At 37.9% G+C, this 22,617-nt stretch overlaps 1 protein-coding gene across 2 annotated transcripts in view; it reads right to left on the bottom strand.

The window, feature by feature from the left end:
• Window positions 1-859: 859 nt before the first annotated feature.
• Window positions 860-22,617, bottom strand: part of ATP6V1H (ATPase H+ transporting V1 subunit H) — a gene marked incomplete at both ends in the record, with an annotated part of 36,770 nt that continues 15,012 nt past the window's right edge. For both annotated transcript variants that reach the window (XM_079533324.1, XM_079533325.1), the window contains 6 exons: window positions 860-920; window positions 10,071-10,184; window positions 14,841-14,942; window positions 17,237-17,362; window positions 18,148-18,326; window positions 21,574-21,766. In XM_079533324.1, coding sequence (XP_079389450.1) covers window positions 860-920; window positions 10,071-10,184; window positions 14,841-14,942; window positions 17,237-17,362; window positions 18,148-18,326; window positions 21,574-21,766 — 775 coding nt within the window. The remainder of the gene's footprint in view (window positions 921-10,070; window positions 10,185-14,840; window positions 14,943-17,236; window positions 17,363-18,147; window positions 18,327-21,573; window positions 21,767-22,617) is intronic.

Genomic DNA, 22,617 nt, shown 5'->3' with positions numbered 1-22,617 from the left:
TGCTTGTATCATTTGCACTACATGCTAGAAAATTAAAAAACTTGGCAGGCAAATAATTTTACATAATGTCAAATGAAATATGATGGATTTTAGAATGACACCAAAATTCTAGTTATTGCAAATATTTGTAAATGCTAACAAAAACACTCCCATGAAATTCCAAGTTCAACTGTTACTGAACATTTTTATTAAAGAGCAAAAATCACTTGATCTTCAATCTATAATTTAAACATTGATTGTTTATACGGCTCCACTAATTTTTACTGCATCAATTTTCATTAGATTTCTTCTTCTCATCTCCCAGCCCATCTTGTACACTTTTGTCTCAGAAAAGGATAAAAACCCCACTCAAAACTGCCCCCACATATTTGCATTTATTTACGATATTAAAACTGTTTTGAGACTCAGTATTTATTTTAGTACTGTTAATCATCAGTTTTCATGCTGTCACATTCTCTACAGAACACCAAATCAAAACTCTTAATTTCTCTGGATATAATATACAGGGACTTATGTTCACTTTTCCCAGAAAGTCAAAACACTGATAAGCCACTCAAAGAACAGAACATTTTTTCTAGGTTAATTGACATGGAATGAAAATAATATTCTTTATTATGAGAATAAATACATAAAATAAATGCAATATATTAGCCATATTTACTCAGATATATTCAGAACAAGATAGACATATTCATCAGAACTAGCTGAACAAGTTTTTACTAAGCCAACAACACTGGAGGAAAGCTGGAAAGCTTACACACTAGCAGAAGGCAAAGAACACGGACTTCACTATTTTCTTGATATTAGAAGACAAACATTTTAGATAGAAGCACAATCTGTTATGCACTGATGGAAGTGTTTAGCTCCGTGCAGTGGCCGTTTGAGGTTGTTCTGACTGCAATTGCTTCCCAAGGTACTCCCTGAAATAATAAAGAAAAGTAGTTTGAGAAATATTCTGGAAAGAATGGAGTAATATGGTAGTAGGAATTACAAAGAGAAGTAGTTTTTACATATAGTGTTATTTACATTTAGAGATTCAAATACATTTCACACTATATTTTGAGCTGCAAAACAAGTCTACTAAGAGTAGCTTCAGTTAACTATTTAATATATGGGTACCTAAGCTTTAGGTAGCTATCATCTAACCCTCTGAAAATAAGGCATGAGTTGAACATCACAAAAACTCTCAAGAAAAAGCAAAGACTCCATGTTCACACTTAGGCCTGGCAACAGCTGCAAAGCACCCACTAAGCCCACAGATTTTTCTTGCTAAATATGCATATTAAAGGTCATTGCAAAGTATTTTAAAAGGATCTCTTCATGCTGCATAAGCGCATGTAATACTGGTAGAAATATTGAGAATTTAACCCATAGGTGAGCAAAATCTTCACACAGCTGAAGAGACGCTGTGGAGCTTCATATTCAAGCTGGAAGAAAGAAGAGATCCAAGCCAGGCCTGCTGCAGACAGGCACTTCATTTACAATGTTTTCTTTGCCTTGTTTTGAAACCATTAAATCAGTTATTTTGTATCTGTAATCTCAACAATTGAACAAACTCCGACCACTCCTCTCAGCAACAATATATAAATCCTATGGAAAACACTGAACATTCCATTTGAGTCTTCCCATCTTTCACTGTTTAACCTAGGATAAGCAATAGAAGCAGTTCAGAGAACTGTTATTCAAAAATCAAGTTCACAAAACATTTAAATCCAGAAGAAAAAAAAAAAAAAAAAGATCAGTTCCTACTGAACATTCTAAAAACTACTTTTCAGTCTAATGTCTTCTCAAACTGCTATTCCCTATGCATAGTAATTTCTACTGCACAATAGAGTTCGGCAGTTTTAAGACTAAATGGCCAGAAAAGCAAAATTCCAATGGTACAATCCTAACTTCAAATTCAGCTAGTAATAAAAGAATAACAATTTGTATGCTAGAGCCGTGAATTATGATTTAGCACTTTCTCTTCAAAGTTTTATCAGGTGTTTCCGCAGAATCACAGTATTTTAATATGACTTTTTATTGTACTATGTAGTTTTCCATCCTTGAAATAGACTCCTGATGACAAAGAAGGAAATCATGATAGAATGGTTCAGGTTGGAAGGGATCACTGTGCTCAAAACTGTAATACTGAAGTAAATGAAATTTGACAGCCAACAAAAACTACAACCAGCAACTATGGAAGGGCTTCAAAAATCAAATGTCCACCTGCTCTCTCTTCTTGCCCCCCCTTCCCCATAACTGTGTGCACATACAAGTTCTAGTACATCTTTGCTCACACTCAAGCCCTGAAAGCAATGATGCACAGACCACCTCACAGCACAAACCTGCCAAATTACTTATTCTCAAAATACACATGGACCACTTAGAACATGAATTTCCTATGAAATTATTCTGAAGCATAAAAAAAGCTAACAGTCCTTCACAACACAAATTGCATGGTTTATACTGTCTCAAAATTATAGTTGATGCATACTAAAACCCAACCACACCACACTGTATTCAGCAATAATATCTCTGCTGAAAAGGCAGAGAAGCATGGTTTAAGTATTCAGAAGTATTACCTTCCACATGCTGTTACAAACACCAGTTACTCTTCAGGTTATCATTTATGAAATGTGTTTTACTGGGTAACATAGGAAAAGTTTTTGAATGGGCTACACCTGGTAATATGTAGACTGATAAGACACTCAGTAAAGATTTAGGCAGCTGTGACACTTTCCTGTGAAGCCCTAGAAGGCTGCCCTGTTACTCTGCCAGGCCTTTGATCACCTTCCACACACCCTCCACTAAAACTCAAGCTACTCTAGCTTCAGCAACCACCTGTTTTCCCTGTTAAAATAAATACTAAAATACATGAATATTCAAGGTGTTTTTTTAAGCATTCATATTTGATCGCATCATGAAATCAAACACTATTGCAAGCTTCAGTCTTCATCCAAGTTGAGCATGGGTATCCATCATCATGCTGTTACCTACAAAGCACCTAAGATCTGATTTATCTCACACTGTTATTCATCCAAATTTTAAAATACGGGCTGAGGTTTCAGAATTAATCTTTACACCACAGAACTGTAGTTATCCTTAATAATGCAAGCATTCCACACACTGTAAGATCATGCAGGATGAAAGATGAATAGATCACCAGCCAAGTAACAAATAGCTTCACAAAATACTTAAAAGAAACACCTGGCACAGACTAGAGGTACATACTACAGTGGAAAGCAACTAGGAATAGAAGTGCTTTCTAAAATAAGCTGTAAATTCACAAATAGGACCACTTCTTATTTTAAACACAGTTTGTTATTTCTTGTTTCCTAATTGCAGAAAAAGACCAACTTTACAGAAGCATAACAGTCAGTCTTCGAGATGGTTCAACTCAGAAGCAAAAGTAGAAACAGTATGACATACAAACATGGCTACCACAGGTTCACGCATGCCTGATCAGCTCAGTTATATAGACTAAGGCAAAACACATTCTGCTAACATTTGACACAGACAAGTTTTGGGACTTCCGTACTTATTGTCTTTCACTACACAAATTTTACAATAGTTTTTCCTTTCTAATCAGGCCAAGCTGATCTTTCTTAACCAATATATATTGAGTGACACACTGAAGGTATACAGAAGTATACTTTATATACACAGTATTCCAGTTGACACAAATTCAATGAATAATTCTTCTCATTTCAAAGCCACCTTTCATCTCGAGTAGGCATCATATTATTGTAGAGAATACTTCAAGCTAGGCAGAAGTAGAAAAGATTTTCTGATTACATGTACAGCACCTGTCCAGCCATTATGTAACATTGATGAGCCCTTCAAATCATTTAAAGGGATGAAAGAAAATGAAATTTTGCATACCAGTAACATCGAACATGCTTTGATAGTATGTAATGCTTTACTGTTTAACTGCTGTCCAGAAAGGGAAGGAAAATAACCACACACCTACTGGTGCTTCTTCAGGATAGTATCCAGAAAATTTTGCATTCTTAGGAAAAGGCACAAGGTTTTGATCCAACCATCAAATTCATTAAGTACAAGGTAAGGAGATCCTGCTTCAAAATTTTATGCTGGTTTTCAGATTTAGTAAAGGACTTGTCAATAACAACCCATGACAGATGGAAAATTTTTAAGGTACATAACATCTGATTTCTAGAGCTTGTGTGCTAAAGAAATAAGCTTTGTAGTTCAATGGGTACTTCTTATAGAGTTATACTTCTATTTCTAGTCTGGTTAGATCTACCTTTTCCTTAAGGAACAAAGTGACCTGGAGACTCTTTGTTTCAGCAGGCACAGAAAGAGGAGTAAATGAAATATAGCAAAAATGAAGGGTGAGGTTTTCTATCATGTACGCCAATATTTGTTTTACATCTTACCTCCAATTAATTAGAATTAAAAACAAGGTTATCTTAAAAAACTAAACATTTACAGACTCGATACAATGGCAAGAGATGGAACAAAGCCAAACTGTTAAGCAGACAAGTTATAAATTTTAAGTCATTTTTTTTTCCTGCCCCAAATGGAGACTAATGTAATACACGTAACGTAACAATATGAGTGGGCAACTTAAACGTATCACCTGATTATGGAAAACAATTCACTGTATGGATGACAGCCTTCCTTATGATGTGAAATTCAAGATTAACATGCATTTTCAGATTGTATTAAATTATTTCAAGAGCTTTGCAGGAAGCTCACTTTGACTCAGCAGTCTCCTTTCAGAGAGGTTTTTCCCGTTTTTTTCAGAAGCTGCCAGAGTTTCACAACTTACATACAGGCCACAATGAAACAGAAAATCAATGAGTCTCTATTACTCAAAAATTTTTAGATTTCCTGAGGAATTCAATTCAACAATATTCCTTCCTATTAGGGAAACAAGATGAAGTCATTTTTTCATTTATGTGATTTGTTATGAGCTAACACTCACTCAGAGACATTCGATGAATTAAAAAGAACTAGACTAAATCATACAATGTGGTTCAGAAGTGGCTCTGTATTGCGGTTCACTTGGCACAATGAGCTATAAGCAAAATGCTTTCAGTATTTAAGAGCTTCAACCTCGTACATAACACTTTGAAACTGCTGTAAATCACTTAACTGCATTTTACAATCAAAACTTATGAGGACATCACATCTTTAAGTTAACACTAATTAGAAGTGAAACTATCAGAAATTTCTTTGGTGACATGGTTTCTCTTGTTATTGAGGATAGTGCTTAGAAGTGTTTGAAACTCTAGAAATAAAGTGTGTTTTACAAATGATGCAGATCTCCCCCCCCAAAAAAATAAATAAGTAAAAATTATATAGTGTGAAATCCCAGAGAGCACAAGCACAGCACAAACAACAGCCCCTGGAGATACTGAATGAGACTGTACAAGGACACATTCACTTCCACATAAAAGGATGAAGCACTAATGCTACGTATCAGATGTGCCTATGATTAACTGGATTTTTGCTCAATTTGTCTCATATCTAGGAACTGTGCTCTTCAAAAAAAATTTAATTAGACTATTTTCTCAAGTTTTTGAATTAGTCAAGTTCTAGTTAGTAAATAACTGAGAAGAAATAGTATTGATAATGAAGACCAAGAAACCGGGTAAATGTTAGATTTAAGCCCGATGTGTTAAGCATTACATGTGCCAGTTTACTATCATTACACTCTGCGCTTGGTAAAAGAGCCAGTAAGGTCCAGAAGCTCAGGAGATGCACAGGCTTAGGATAACGTTCAACCGAAAAAAAGGAATAAAAAATGTTGACTGTTCAATATTAACCCTAGAACAACAGCTTCCAGATAGATCACATCACAAATTCTAGGCTGTTCGGTTTTTTGTTGTTGTTGCTTTAAATGTCTCTCAGCATAACTAGTCATTTTAAAAGATGAAGAGCAAGTAATTGTGTCTGGTAAACACTCTCTGAAAAAAGCTCATTTGAAGCTTATCTGAAATCATTGCTTTGTTCAACAATTTATTAATTTTATTTCCAATAAATATGCATCAATCATGCATCCTAATTCCCATTGTTAATATCCTCCAGCTCATTCATACTCTGCACTTTGATGCCTATTCACTGAATCACTTTTTATTCTAAAAGCCTACTCATTTGAAGGAGGTCTCTAGCTCTCAGCCCACACAGGTGAAAGGATGCGGCAGAAATTAGGCATCACACCTGAGCCCAGAGGTAACATTTGCAATCCCTCACTAACAGTAACTCACTACTAAGACTTAAGCAGAAAGATGCAACACCACAGTCTAGTACTTTAGTCAGTGTGAACAACAAGTGTGGTTGGACTAGATGATCTTGCAGGTCGTTTCCAACCTTGTGATTCTGTGTGATTCTGTGTGTGTGAATAATCAAAGATGCTGCAAGTTCAGTCATTATCCCAACTCAGAGGAAAAATGAACTTGTGGCCAGATCCTCCATGGTTTTAGTACTCTAATGAAAACTGAAAACCTATCTATAGAGGGTGAGCCACCATATTTTATGATACACTTCAATGGAGAAAAAATAGCACAAATAATATAACTCCGCACATCTCAGCCAACAATAATTCCAAAAGAAAGTTATTCCCTTGACATAAGGAGCACAACCACATTACCATAATTTGTCACCCCTCCACCTTTCCTTCTGCAGAGGTAGAGAACAATTCAGCACAAACCTGCACAGGTTCCTTAAAACAATATACTTCAGGTCTGTCATTTTAGAACTTAATATTTGATACTTTTCAATTGTGCAAAGACATAGCTCCAACTAGCATTAGATTATCAAAATCAGTTCACATTAGTAAAATAGTCATGTTGGGCACTGCTCTCTGAATTCTGTCAAAGCCAAGGATGCTTCTCACATATATGCAAAAGGCACAGCAGAAAAAAGAGACAGTAGAAAAGAAATCCTACACCATTATTTCCATGCCAAACTTTCTCATCTGCCAATAACAGATTTTTAATTGTCATTAGTGCCAGGACTAACATGCTCTTAGTTCAAGTGAAATTAAAGCACAGGATAAGTTACCATTTAAAGACATTAAGTGATGCTAAAAAAGATATGTTCTCTTTCTGCTTCATCAAACGCGTGATCATTTAACGTGCAAATATAAATGGAATATTTCACTTAAATTACCTCACCTGAAAGAAAAAAAAAAAAAAAACTGTCAGCAGTTGCTGCCTTTGCCAAGCTAGTTTTGCCATTGAACAGAATGTCTGACAGTCTGATTTCCTCCCCATTTATCCCTGACTTAAAATCCCCTACAGAAAAGACAGCTGAGCAGCCTGTAATGAACTACTCAAATTACTTAGAAATTAATTGTATCCAAGTTGACTTAATAGCAGTCTAAGGATACAGGGCTGTTTTAAACCGATCGTCACTTCAGCTGCTCCATGGCAGTCCCTCACTCCAGTTACAGTTCTCCTCACCTTTATGCTCCAAAGGCACACTACTCACACTGAGCCTCAGCCTGGCAGAGAAAGCCTTTATTTGCTTGTCCTCTGCTAGGCTCCAGGATGTAGGAAGAGCCTCATTGCCTCTGTTATGCACGTACAACAGACAGTAATGGAGGGTTTCACCACACTAATTAAAGTCAAGGAAAAACACTTGCCTCAGTTGAAAAAGATGGAATTCCGAAGTACATGGAAGCAAGGGAAAAACACTTATTTCTCCATCTCTGAAAATCGAGGTAGGGGAAATGTTGACTTTGCCCAGTAATTCATATTATGGCAAAACAATGCTAAACAAGTAGGCTTTCAACTGCACTATGCAGCACCTAAAGGGACTGGTTTCTCTTCTCTCCACAAGCTATGAAACTGAAGAGCTCATACTTATCAAAAGCCAGATCTATACAAAGACAGATTTAGCTTCTTACATGTAGCTTGTGCTAAAGAAATGATACATCACTTATCTATTACAAGTGAACACTTCTGCAATTACCAGTACTGACAAGGACAATGGGTCCCGAAGACTCTCCTTTCAATAAGTATTAATGGAAAAATCCCTACAGAGGTGACAATACAAGTCTGAAAAATGCACTAACTTTTTGACACCTCTGTAGGTCTGAAACTAGATTTAACTGCAATTTCTCTCTCCATTCTCAAGTCTAAAAGTTCAGAAGCTGTGAAAGAAAAGCAGGGGCTGATATGTTCACACTATAGAAAGAACCAAGACAAACCCAGAAGAGCAGATTTGATATATTTAAAATTAGTAGACCTAAGCTGGAAATGAGAAAAGCCAGGCTAAGCACCCAGGAAAACTACTGCCAGTGAGGAACGTGCTGGAGAAAGGAAGATTACTATTTTTATTAACAGACTTTCAAGACATTAGAACACAAGCAAATAAGACCTTTCCCCTTATTTAAGAAAAATTCAGTATCTAGGCCTCTATTATAACTCTATATATGTAAGAGAATTTATAACACCAAGAACATTTAATGGTTTTTTTTCCTTTGTGTTGTTTTGATATCACCAAACTGAGAAGCAAGGTGGAAAGCAATACAAAATCCTGTCCCTTAATTAGGTTGTGCCTCACCATACATTTAGTCTCTAACTCACACATACAGAAAATGAATATTATTTATCAAAGTCTTCCTTACAGGTAGAGAACATTCAGTCTGTATAATTTAAATTTATGTTTCACTGTTAGATAAGGCTACCATGGTATGAAAGAGGAAGAAAGACCATGTGAATGTAATAATAAGTACGCAAATTAGAAAACCAAGTACTTTAGAAAGAAAGGGGTAAAGTTACCATTATTTAATAAGAAAATATGTATTGTGGGAAAGGGAATCAGGAGGCTTTTGTCACCCTTCATAGCCTGTTTTCTACAGAGAATAGATCACTTAAAGAATCTGCCAGAATATGCTTGGTAAACCTTCTTCCCGTACCACTTTCACACTCTTTGAACCATCACTAATCAGCCTTCTGAGAACCAATCTGTATAAGCAGCAAAAGCAAACAAACAAAAAAAACACGGCAGAAATTGCAGGTACTTCAAAGAACCAACATTTTAATTTTAAACATAAAAAAAATAGGTACAGTTAACATACCTAATCTATGTGACAGGTTATACTGAAGCTATGTGAACACTAAAGTTTTTCACAATGCCAGCCCTTCAGAACTTTATCTATAAAAGTCCCATTCTCTCCCTATTGCAAAGGCAGTATGACCTACCAGCCATTTCTATGGCAGAGTTCAAGATTTTTGAAGCTTTATTAGAGAACTAGTCAAAAACCAATGAAAGGAAAGGCCTCATTTCAAACACCATTCTAGGCAAGTGATGAAAGAGAAAGGAGTGAGCAATTTTCGACTTCACCTAAATAAGCAACCCACAAGCTTTTGCTGCTCCAGAAGACTCAAGAAAAATTTAAAGAATACTCCTCAAAATGGAAACAGGAAAATACTAGTGTAGTGTGGTGGAAAACAGAGTAATGAACAGTGCAACAGGCTAGTCAGAAATGCAGATCGCAAAATAACTGCTACTATAGTATTTGATATTATAGTACTCATAACTACCTCAAGCTACCATTTCATTCAGCTAGGACTAATAAGTTTGTTAGGACATTTATACTTCTTGTTACCACTTTCATGACTTCACACTTTTGCAAATCTGAATTGCAGCTCATAACAAGTACTAAACAGTTCAAGGAAGTATGCTACTGAATTACTTCAATTCCGTAAGGTCAAGCTATTCAATTCAACTACCATAATAGCATAGCGAATGTAGCTGCAATCTTAGACATTAGCATTAGCATCATAGAACCACAGAATACCCTGAGCTGGAATGGACCCATAAAGATTAAGTCCTTTCCTTAGCTCCACATTAGATGTAGATTTTTGGGTTGTCCTTTGTCAAAGAGCATCATCCCAACACTTCCTAAAATCAGGCAACCTGGGGCTGTGACCTGCCTGGAAAGCCTGTTCCAGTGTCCAACCACGCTCTCAATGAAGAACATATTACTCTACTATTTAATGAATGCAGCTTTACCACATGAAAATTTGATTCTGACTCTATACAAGCACACTAAGAAATTGGTACCCCTTTCTAGCCCAACATTTCTTACTGTTAAAAGAAGCTTTACATACCAGTTGTGAACCATCAGCTTCTGCACAGCCAGCAGTGCATTATAACGAACTTGTTGATCTTCATGATGCATATGGTTCATCACTAGCTGTTTACCACCAAGTTGTTCAATCACTCTGAAAGAGAGAAAAGTAAGTTTTTTCCCCATGTTACTTCAGCTTCTGGGTAACTAGCCCATCCAACTATTTGATAATTCAAGGCATCCAAATTTAATCAGCTATCATAGATATTTTATTGAAGTACTTATTTCCTAGCACAACGTAGCAATCAGACAGATCGATACAATGAGAAAGGTGTTACAACAAGGGTGTGATGACAACAGGACAGCACAATAGAAGAGTGCTATAAAGGAAGGGAAGAAGATTGAACATGGAATCTTCTGATACAGGTGAGCACAGGGGAAAGTGCCACCAAAGAGGGATCTCCAGAAAGAGATCTTTCCCCAGTGGCAGTCAGACCTTAAATGGAGTCTAGGAGAGCTGCAACCAGGCTCCACTCCTTCTGGTCACACAGTTAAATTGCCTTCATCTGTGCTCCCAGAGCGGACCGAGTCCTTTCCTCAGGTGCTCAATCAGTGGTTCAGGCCATGACACAACAGTTCCCATACACACATACTTCTTATTTGACATGTTACTAATACAAATTTCTCATACTACCTCCTGAACAAGTTGCTTTTTAGAATTTATTAAAGAATTCACAACATTAGAAGAAAGCTTGCTATCCACTACATACTTCCCTAGTTTTTAACCATCAAGCAATGACCCTTTTCACAAAAAGAGTAATTTACCCAACTTGCTAAAGAACTCAATATTGCCTTGAAAAGACAGTATTTTTTATTTCACATTATCACATGAAGTGGAAGGCTAGAGAGAACTTGAACTCTGAGTCTGTGCTATATGCAGAATTAGAACTTGACATTTCATGAGTTTATCTTAACTCCTGAAACCTTCAAAAGCTGAAGGATGATCCACTTAAGAGATGAGGAACAAAAGATGCGGAAGACATCTGAATTTTTCTAAACCAAAGAAGTGCATCCCTTCTCAGAGCAAGTCATACAAGTGAAAAAAAGAAGTGTGGAACACCAGCCAAGCACGAGAGTAGTAAAGAGCTGAAGATGAAAAACTATAGCCATTAAGTTTTTTTAATCCATTAGTCCTATAATTTCTTATGTCATACTTAAGAATAAACCAGATTACAATGAATTTCCTTAAAAGAAATATATTGAGGAATTTTAGCTTGTCCTTCAAAACAGAAAACTTAATTTAAACAGGGCTGTGCTCAAAAAAAAAAAAAAAACAAACCCCAACAAATGATGTATTAGAAATCATAAAAAGAAATAATGCAGGTTAGAATTGAAGACACTTGTTACTCAACAGCAATCATTCCCTTTAAACAACAACACACTTCTAAAAAGGTTTAACAGCTAAGGAGGACCAGGTATAGCAACTTAGCAGAGGTGCAGTCCCACCAGTATTTTTTCCCAGCTAGAGACAGAGAAAATAACAGCAATCACAGAAGGGCTTGGGTTGGAAAGGACATTAAAGGTCATCCAGTTCCAGCCCCTGTGGGCATGGTTACCATGGCCAGATCAGGCTGTCCAGTACTCCATCCAACTTGGCCTTGAACACTATGAGGGATGAGGCACAACTTCTCCAGGCAACCTATTCCATTGTCTGAGTAAATAATTTATTGTAGCCCTCAATTGTGTTATTCCAGTTGTGTGATTCATCCCTATGAATCCCTAACTATGTGTCCATGACAGCAATTAGTCATAGTTTTCTTGTACCACAGTTTCCAACTCCTCCTACTCATTTCCCATAGTACATGCATTGGTGTAGAGGCACTTAAGCTGGGCTATCAGTTATGTTACCTTCTTGGAGGAGCCCTCCCAGATTCCCCTGGAATCAATACAAAGATTTCTCCTGCTGTTCTCTTAAGTGTCAGCATTCCCTCGCTTTACTCTGTCACTCAGAAATACATCTCCATACCTCATCAAATCCAGCTAAAGCTCAGCTAATCAGTTCAGACAGCTTGCTGCCCAGAACATTCTTGTCCCTTCTGGTCAGTTGTGTTTCATCCAATGTCAACATGTGTATAATCAATGAATGTACAGACGTTATAGTTATGAAATATACCAGAGAGTTTGGCTATGCAGTTATTATACTAAAACAGAATAGATAGAATGCTTACCCATATACTGGGCTCACTATGAAACTCCAGGGGAGGGGGATCTCCAGAAGAGATCCTTTCCCACTAGTAGTCAGCTCTTAAATGGGTCTACCAGCATGGAGGTAAAAGGTGGAGCCAGGCTCTACCCCTCCTGGCAGCACAGGTGAATTGCCTTCACCTTGTCTATCAAAGATGCATCCAGATCATAGTACCAAACCCTGATTGCAACACCATTCATACAACCATTCATTCAGCTGGTCCATTCCTCCTCCTGCTCAGGTCCTAGTCACCAACCAGGAGAATACCACCCTAAAATACCACCCTATTCACCCGTACAGGTTGGGGGATGAGCTGCTGGAGGGGAGCTCTGCAGAGAGGGACCTGGGTGTCCCGGTAGAAGACAGGTTGGCCATGAGCCAGCAGTGTGCCCTTGTGGCCAAAAAGGCCAATGGCTTACTGGGGTGCATTAAAAAGAGCGTGGCCAGCAGGTCGAGGGAGGTGATCCTCCCCCTCTACTCTGCCCTGGCAAGACCTCATCTGGAGCACTGCGTCCAGTTCTGGGCTCCCCAGTACGAAAAAGACAGGGATCTCTTGGAAAGAGTCCAGCGGAGGGCCACAAAGATGGTGAAGGGCCTGGAGCATCTCTCCTATGAAGAAAGGCTGAGTGAACTGGGTCTGTTCAGCCTTGAGAAAAGAAGACTGAGAGAGGACCTGATCCAGGTCTATAAATATCTAAGGTGTGGGGGGCAGAATGGCGAGGCCGGACTTTTTTCAGTGGTGAGTGGAGACAGGACAAGGGGAAACGGCCAGAAACTGCAGCATAGGAAGTTCCGCACAAATGTGCGCAGGAACTTCTTTACAGTGAGGGTGATGGAGCACTGGAACAGGCTGCCCAGGGAGGTGGTGGAGTCTCCTTCTCTGGAGATGTTCAAGACCTGCCTGGATGCCTACCTGCGCGACCTGGTGTAGGGAACCTGCTTTGGCAGGGGGGTTAGACTCTATGATCTCTGGAGGTCCCTTCCAACCCCTACAATTCTGTGATTAGTGATGTGCCATACCCTGTTTGCCCATCCTAGTCACTCACACTTCGTGTGTGTGGGGGGGGGGGGGGAATGTTGTGCCACTGCCCTGTCCCCACCTACACCTCCTCATAAACTGTTGTAAGGACTGGGGGCTCCTGACAGTTGTCTCCATGTTCTCGAGTTTCCTCGATTTCAGGACTTCCCCCGTTGCACACATTAATGTCTCCCCAGTCCACTGCAGAACACACCTAAAGAAGAGGTAATTGCCTTAGACACAGATTCTGTTTGTCCATTCATTTGACTTCATAATTTCAGTGCAGCAACTGCACAGCCATATTAGACCAATCGTAATACCACATTTGAGTGGATATGGGCAAGCTGTTTAAGGATTACAGTAACCATCTAATACAACTCATTCAAAGGGCAGCTTGAAGCAGAAGTATTGTCTATTAATCCTTCAGCTTTGCTTCCTTGAAGGCAGCAGCATGAGTTTCCAGATGAGAAGATGCATCGCCTCCACTTGAAATACTACTTGTCATAAATCTCTTTGGAAAATACAGGAGCTATTTGGAAAATATATAGCACTGCTAAGTACAAGCAGTATACTGAACACCTCTGATCTTTCGTAATAGACCTGTCAGAGACAGTCAATTTGCTCCAATAATCTAAAAACACCTTCAGTTCAAATTGCTTACAAGATTTATGAGGCCTGGGAGTCTTTCTAGAGTGCACAAGTCTTTCAAGCAAACAAAGTTATGATCCGCTATCTTGACATTAGTAGAATCATGTCCAGCAGTACACAAAAGACATTCATGACATTTCTAGACACACCCAACTTCCAGTCAAACTCTGTACAGAAGCCAGAAAAACTGTTTCCTTGCTGCAGAAATTGTCACATGTCCCTTTGTGTGACTGACTGACAAGCATGATTCCTACAAAATCGAAAGGCCCTTTTTTGCTTCAGTAGTCTTTTCCTTATAGATACAGTTATTCAGCTAGTAACTTATTTGCTTGTAGTTTCTAACACAACACAAAGTAAAAATAAATGTCTGTATTTTGATATGTTTAAAATACCATTTTCAATTACAATTTGTATTTGAGTAGCAAAAGGAAAACATGAGTGATAACTGAATCTGTACTAACACTACTGAAATTACAATATGAACTGTGACAAAAGTTTTAAACAAAAATACTTAATCATTGAAATAGCTTATCACCACTTTAAGTTAAATAGTTATAAATGGCAAAAAATGATACAGTGATTGAATTATTACTAGCTATTTTTTTTTTTTTATTTCCTATGCACGTCTTCTGCTTTAGACTGAAAAAAGTATTAAGAGTGCTTTAAACGTAGGTTCCTTTCAATTAGTAAGGGACACTAGAATATACTGAGGCAGATATCTAGTTTGGATTTTCCAATCTGCAACACCTTCTCAGTAAATTACCCTTAATCAACACCTGTGATCCCAAAGTAGCATATTTTAATGTAAGAGAAAAAGAAATGCAGTCAAGTGTGCACTGTGGCCCAGTGTCAAGAAACACACTGCCAAACACACCAATGCATACCAGCGTTTTGCTTACCGTTTCCCGCGGGGATAGTGCCGCACATATTCTCCCACATCATGAGCAGCTACAGCAAGCACTTGTGGGTCATCAGAAACCTCCAGAAGTTTTGTCAGGATTCTAGGAAAGGATAAGAAACAAAGAAGTCCTAGGTTTCGGTTGTTGCTATTTTGTGTGTTTGTATAGCTTCCCTTGGTCTTTATTTTTGTTAAGTTATCAGCTTAGTTCTAAGTTTGCAACCATACAAACAATAGACATTCTAAAAGCCACACAAACACCAATTCTTTTTTCCAAATATGCAGCTGCATTTAAAAGAAAGATGACCCTGCCTTCTTCAGCTCAGCACAGAAATTTCCACAGAATACTGTCATGCAATGGCATTTAAAAATTAAAAAGCATCCCAGCATTGAGAGGAAAGCAGCCGGCAATAAGAGTTATGCAGTGTATACAGTTGTGAACTCACAGTTCAAGATCAACAAATTTATCTCAAGAACATTCATTACTTATTGAACTGTTATGGTCTAAAAAGTAGTTCTGTGAAGATAAAAATAATACTTTGTAATCAATTCCCTTTTCATATATCAGTTATTTTGTTAATATGAACAGAAACAAAGGGCCAGAAGAATTAAACAATTTCTCAATTTATTCTATTGTTTTCATTTGCTAAGAGGTAGCTCAATTACTTTTAGTGGTAGATAGCCAGCAATAAGACACTGTTCCCTGCTCTGTAATGAGGAGGGGAAAAAAAAGACAGATATGAAGGCTAGGCAATGATAATAAGTTTTAAAATGTTAAACATACAGAACATTGGAAAATTAGACTCATCTCTGCTTAATGAGATGACAAATGTGTTAATAACTTTCCATAATTAGAACAAGTTGAAATAAAAAATTTCAATTGGAGTAATTTTACCTCTTTTCTTTAAATGCTACAGACACTTCCTAAAGACTGGAAAGTGACAGATGAAGAACTTTGTCCAAATTGTTTAAAGTACAAGATGAATGAGCAGAAGCTTGAAGCATTACACTAATCAGAGTACTACACTAATCAAAGATGATAAAGGATCTACACAAAGTTGTTAAGCAAAAAAGTCCATCACTTGCATAAGTAGTCAATCTTGATGGAAGACAGAAAGAACAGCATGTTCAACAATAAAGTATATTAGAGCTAGAAGACAAACAGAGTGACAGATACAGGAAAATAAAACGATAAGGCTTGAAGTGAAGAAAGGGTTATTTGTCAAATTTGTCAAACACTCAAATTCTTAGGTACAAGAATCTCTTTGCCATGCATTTTGTGGGGGTGGTGGTGTTTGTTGAGGTTATTTTTTGGTTTGGTTTTAAGGAACTACTGTAGATCATTGTCCTTCTGGCAGTACAAGCACAACACATTTGCCAAGCTGTCCCAAAACCTGGAGAGATAAACACAGCAAAATACTGCCGTCGCTACAGGAAATTAGTCTCAACATCATCATCTTCACATTGCAGCTGGCAGCATCTAATTTTTTTGTGTGTGTAATATTTAGCATCTAGAAACGTGCTCTTGGAGAGGAGCTTATCAGACTGATTTCAGGACAGACTGAAGTGCATCTAAAGCTCAGACCCAGCCTGCTCATCATGCCTTCCAATGTAACATACACTTCAATTATCTCCTGCTTTCTGTTAGGTCCTGCACTTACTAGTAAATACTAAATAGGAAGACCACCACATATTATCAGTTAATGACAACACAATTAGATAACCAACAACTCCCATATCAATTTAAAACCCAGATTTCTTTTGAGCGCACACTTCCAGAAGTCAGCAATTACTTGACTCCAACAGGAAAGATAAGCTTAAGATTCAACTTTATCTAACATTTTTCTATAAGACTGACTCAAGACAAAATGAACTGGAATGTAATCATAGAATTAATAAGGTTGGAAAAGAGCAATAAGATCATCTAGTCTAACCGTCAGCCCATTAGCACTATGCCCACTAATCTAGTACATCATACAATAAGTTTAATTTTCCTTGAAATAGTATCACAGCTTTGAACACCTAGTTTATTCAGGTGAAGTGTTCACTCAAACCAGTGACAACACACAAAAAAATTAAGGTATATAGCTGCTTTCCAAATGAAAGCATTACATGATTCAGCTGTACGTGTTTAAACTTCAGAGAAAATATTTCTAGCTTAACTATTATCAAAACATTTTGATAAGTAAAAACAAATACACAATTCAGCATTTGAAGATAAGTTTTTAAAAGTACCATACAGTATATATATTAAAAAAAAAAGGACCAAAAATGACCATCCATTCCAATGACAGCTCTGACTTGCACTCGTTTTAGACACATGTTGAAATAAAGTGGATAAAAGTTCACTTAACTACTGAATTAAAGAATTACATGATTAAAGAACTGAAAACTTACTTGAGTAGTTCATAATTCTTCTCATTTAATCTTACAGCATTCTCCCGCCAGAACTTCTCAGACTTATGTACAGGACTCCACTCCAACCTTCCTGACTTGAGCTCAGAACTGTACTCATCGAAGGAGCTGCAGCACAAAAGACCTGAATGAAATATTGGCTATGCTTCCATGGAGTCTGAATTATGCGCCAAAGCCCGCCTCCTGAAAGTTGGAGCACAATTTGTTATAACACATTTGACTCATCTAGAAGACTGCTTTGTGCAGAGCGTTAGAACTACTCCTTGATTCAGAGTTCAGCATGGCCACAAAAAAAAAAAAAAAAAAAAAACCATGAAATGTGAGAAAAAATAGTCTTCAAACATACCCATCCACCCATCTCAAAGCAGAATTCCTGGGGAGGAGAAAAAAAATCTCACACAACCCTATGCTCTTTGGGAATTCTCGTATTTTGCAATTCTACATTTAATTTCTCCAATCAAGGATCCCCGTCTTTGCCTTTCATACAATAAAACCTTTGACATGAACTACAGTACAATTCAATTTATACAAAGGAACAGGAACTACACCAGCATTATCAAAATCTTGAGTTGATGTGGATAGCAAAACTATGCTAAGTAAGCAGTCTTTAGCATAAACTGGGAACTCCTATAAACTCCTCATGGAGCTGTTTCTGCAAGGTTTACCAGTTATGAAGATTACATATCCAGAAATGAAGATTGTGTTCAACCAATAAATACTTATTTGAATAGGAAACTTATATAACCAGAATACCTGTACATACCTTATCAGCCATCATTTAAAAGCTGTAATTACCATATATTACTATACAGCTTTAAAAAAAGAAAATAAAGGTTTTTAACCAACATTTGTTGGATTGTGCGTTTGAAAAATCTTCATACTTAAAAACATACCTAAGGTCCTGCACACTCTCACCAAGCTTGTCCAGTAGAAACTTGATATCTTCACTTATGTCTTCATCATCATATTTCTGTTGATCCAAGTTCTCCAGCTGCTTTAAAACTTTACACTGAATCATGGCAAGAGCATATTCTTGGCGAGTTTCTCTCTCAGTAGATTTCTCCAGCAAGTTCTAGAGAAATAAAATGTTTTTATTTCTTGATTTTAAGAAAAGACTATTTTGGAAGACTAATATCACTAAGAAATTCTTATTGGCAGGATTGAGCACTTTCTGAAATACTGTCTCCAAAGAAGTACAACTACCAAATAATGGCTGCTCTACATCTGTATTTAGCAGTGCAGGCTGTCTAGGACCAACCATGCTATATGGGAGTATTCATATTTGTTACTATCGCAAATCAAGAGGAATGTAAATGATAAATAAAATCAGGGCTCTTGCTTGCAAGGTAAAAGTAATGCAAACATGCATGCTGAACAGCACAAACAAGACTGCATTCAATCTTGGGTCACTTTGACCCCTCTCCTTCTAGATTGTATGCTACCTTAAACGTAGAGAAGCATTAATTTTCTTGCTTTGATCATTTGCTATGTCAAATAGGATCAACTAGAAGACCAGTCAAAGGAAAAGGACACAATGAAACACCCCAAATTCTGGAGTCTCTGCTGTAAACAGCTGCTTCCATCTGGGATTGTCATTTTAACTTTCCATATAGCAACAGTATAAAGCAAGAAAGCCATCAAAAAATTGTAGCCATCTAACTCAAGAGCTAGTATCTAGATTAAATAGCTTCTTTCGAATTTGGGAACATTCCAACTAGCTATCTTTTATATAAAGATAAACTTATTGCAGGAATTACAACCACAGAATGTAATAGTCAAGTTCCAATGTTATTTATTCATTACATTTCTAACCAACCAGCTTCAGATTATATTGTTCTGAGTTAGCCACCTACAGTTTCTGGTGCAACATGAAGTCCATAGAAAAAAAATAAGTCCTTATGACAAGGACACGCATTCATATAAATAAGTCTCAATATCAACCTGAAATAAGTCATGCAATCACGCAGAAGAAACTGGACTGCACTCCTGTTCATGTCACAGAACCTCTACACTTATGGTATTACTAAATAAGATAGAACACTGCAAATGGATGTTAAAAAATTCCTATTTAAAATAAGTCAAATCACAGCTTTTAAAGTGAATTCTACGCAGCCATTAGTGTAGGAAAAAAAAAACCCACATTCCTATTTCAGTAAGTGAAGATAATTTACAGAAAAAAATGCTGAACTACTGACTTCAAGTTGTAAGTGCTGACAAAAGAACAAATAACAGATCTCAAAAGACCACAAATCCTAAGAAGCTCAAGGAACAGGTAGGAAAAAGTGTCCCAAAAAAACCTCCTAGTTATTTATGAGACAGACATACATAGAAAGCTACTCAAAATACTATAACATAAGTCATACCAAAGAGAGGTTTACAAGCTTTTCGTAAGTGAAATTTAAGTTAATTTGGAGTAACTAAGCAGTGAGGGAGAAAGGATGACCCAGGGAACTACAGGCCAGTGAGCATCACCTCTGTGCCAGGGAAGATCATGGAGCAGATCCTCCCGGTTACCATGTTAAAGCACATACGAGATGAAGAGGTGATCAGAGACAGACAGCATGGCTTCACCAATGGCAGATCTTGCCTGACTAATCTGGTGGCCTTCTATGATGGAGCAATAGCACCAGTGGACAGGGGAAGGGCAACAGATGTTATCTATGTTTGACATGGTCCCTTACCACAACCTTCTCTTTAAATTGGAGAGGTACAGATCTGAAAGACAGACTGTTTGATGGATTAACAACTAGTTGACTGATCATAACCAAAGGGTTGTGATCACTGCTTCTGTCTTGGTGGAGGCTGGTCACAGGTAGTGTCCCCCAAAGGTCTTGGGACCAGTGCTCTTCAGCATCTTTATCAGTGATGCAGACAATAGAATAGAGTACGCCCTCAGCAAGTTCGCAGACAACACCAAGCTAAGCAGTGCAGTCAATACACTGGAGAGAAGGAAAGCTACCCAGAGAGACCCGGACAGGCTGGAGAAGTGGACCCATGAAAAAAATCTAATGAGGTTCGACAAGGCCAAGTGCAGGGTGATGTACTTGGGTTGGGGCAATCCCAGGCATTTATACAGACTAAGAGAAGAACCTCCTGAGAGCAGCCCTGCAAAGAACTTGGGGATTCCTGGTGGACAAGAAGCTGGACATGAGCCAGCAGTTTGCACTTGCAGCTCGGAAGGCCAACTGTGTTCTGGGCTACATTAAAAGAATAGTGGCCAGCAGGGAGAGGGAGATTATTGTCCCCCTCTACTTGGCTCTTGTGAGGCCCCATCTGCAGTACTGCGTCCAGGCCTGGGGTCCCCAGCACATCAAGGACGTGGAGCTCTTGGAACCAGTCCCAAGGAGGGCCACTAAGGTGGTCAGTGGGCTGGAGCATTCCTATAAGGAAAGGTTGAGGGAACTGGGCTTGTTTAGCTTGAAGAAGAGAAGACTCTGGGGAGACTTCATTGTGGCCTTCCAGTACTTGAAGGGAGCATATAAACAGGAAGAAAATGACTGTTTACGAGGGTGGATAGTGATAAGACAAGAGGGAATGGTTTTAAACTGAGACAGGGAAAGTTTAGGTTAGATATTAGGAGGAAGTTTTTCCACACAGAGGATGGTGATGCACTGGAACAGGTTGCCCAATGAGGTTGTGGATGCCCCAGCCATGGAAATATTCAAGGTCAGGCTGGATGTGGCTCTGGGCAGCCTGGTCTGGTGGTTGGTGACCCTGCACATAGCAGGGGGGCTGAAACTAGATGATCATTATGGTCCTTTTCAGCCCAGCCCATTCCATGATCATGAGTTACTGTTGCGAAGCAAGTCAGTAAGCAACAACTGATCTCTCCCCATCCAAATTTGCTTTCAACACCTACTACTGTAACTCAACTAGCATCCAGAGAAATTAACAGTGTCCAAGATCTACATCTCCAATTTAGGGCACAAGGATTAAAAGTTTTTATAAGTAGTCCAGTATCACAAACAATACAATTGAGAAACATGAACATAAAACCATGTGTACATCACAGTTAGCAGCTATAAACACAAACTTGTTTTCATTGTGAGAATACATTAAGCCTCAATGCTTAGTTACTCTAAATTACCTTAATTAAGACCTAAGAACTTCAGGTAGTATAGACACAATAACGAAGCACTCTTAAACAGATACCCTCATCCATATTAACAGAATGACCATGAAAAGATTTCTGGACTAGCAGATAAAATCCAAGTTGGTCAGCTAGCCAAAGAGATGCCTGGTTAAAATAATATTTCAATTTGTGTTTTACTTTCAATATTCTCATTACATTTAATGTGCAATTGCAGTCCGACACTCACCCGAAATGCTGCAAGGATGATTCTAGTTACTTTCTCTTTGACTGATTCCTGAAGAATATCTGACAGCACTGGAACAATATTATACCGACGTAGATATTCACACATTTGAGGGCTAAATGCCAGCAGCCACACACAGAAAATCATCTGATACTGAAGCTGGAAGCCACATTTGTTGCTCAGGACGCCCATGATACTGAAAAATTAACAGCATACATTTGATCTTTTAATAATGATTACATACACTGAGCTCTTATACCTAGAGACGTGTAATGTTTTAGAGGAACTTTTTGAAAAGAGCAGAGTATACAACACTTCACAGCATCCTGCACCAGCGTTTAACATTGTAAAAGCAGCTCACTCAGAAACCACTCTTTTGAAAATACAATTATTTCTTCCTCTGCCATAAGGAATCTTTTCCAATGTGAACTGCTGCGGAACTGCATTTATCTTAAGTTCACTGCAATTCTTTTACCAGCAGCAAGTTTAGAGCATCATTTGTGATTTTAGGAGAAACAGAGGAATATAAGAGGAATATAAAGGCAGAACAAAATCTACACAGATTCAAATTGTTCCCATAATTGTATTTATCCATGCAAGCATCTGAAATGAGCTTAAGTTAACTAGTGACTATATGCGAGTTTTCAAGAGATATTTTACAGGTATAGCATATATGAGATGGGATACACATACAAAGTACAATTGGAGAAGAAAAAGTGTCACAAGACTTACAAGAAAAAGAAGTTCCGCAGAAATTTTGTTCAGCTGAGCTTTTAAAACAAGCAGTTTACAAGCTGTTGTGGTTTAACCCAGCAGGCAGTCATTCACTCACTCGACCCCAGTAGTATGGGGGAACAAGATTAAGTAAACTCACAGGTAAGGTAAAACTCACAGGCTGACATAAAGACAGTTTAGTAGTTCAGAAAGTGAAGGGAAAATAATTATAATAGATAAAGGTACATAAAAAGCAAGCAGTGTACAATGTGATTGTTCAAAATCCTCTGACTGAAGCCCAGTCAGTCCCCAAGCATCAGCAGCTCCCCCAGC

Source organism: Tetrao urogallus (assembly GCF_951394365.1).
Source record: "Tetrao urogallus genome assembly, chromosome: 3".
Taxonomy (NCBI): Eukaryota; Metazoa; Chordata; class Aves; order Galliformes; family Phasianidae; genus Tetrao; species Tetrao urogallus.
The sequence above is the reverse complement of the archived record's forward strand: the minus strand, read 5'-3'. Positions and strand labels throughout refer to the sequence as shown.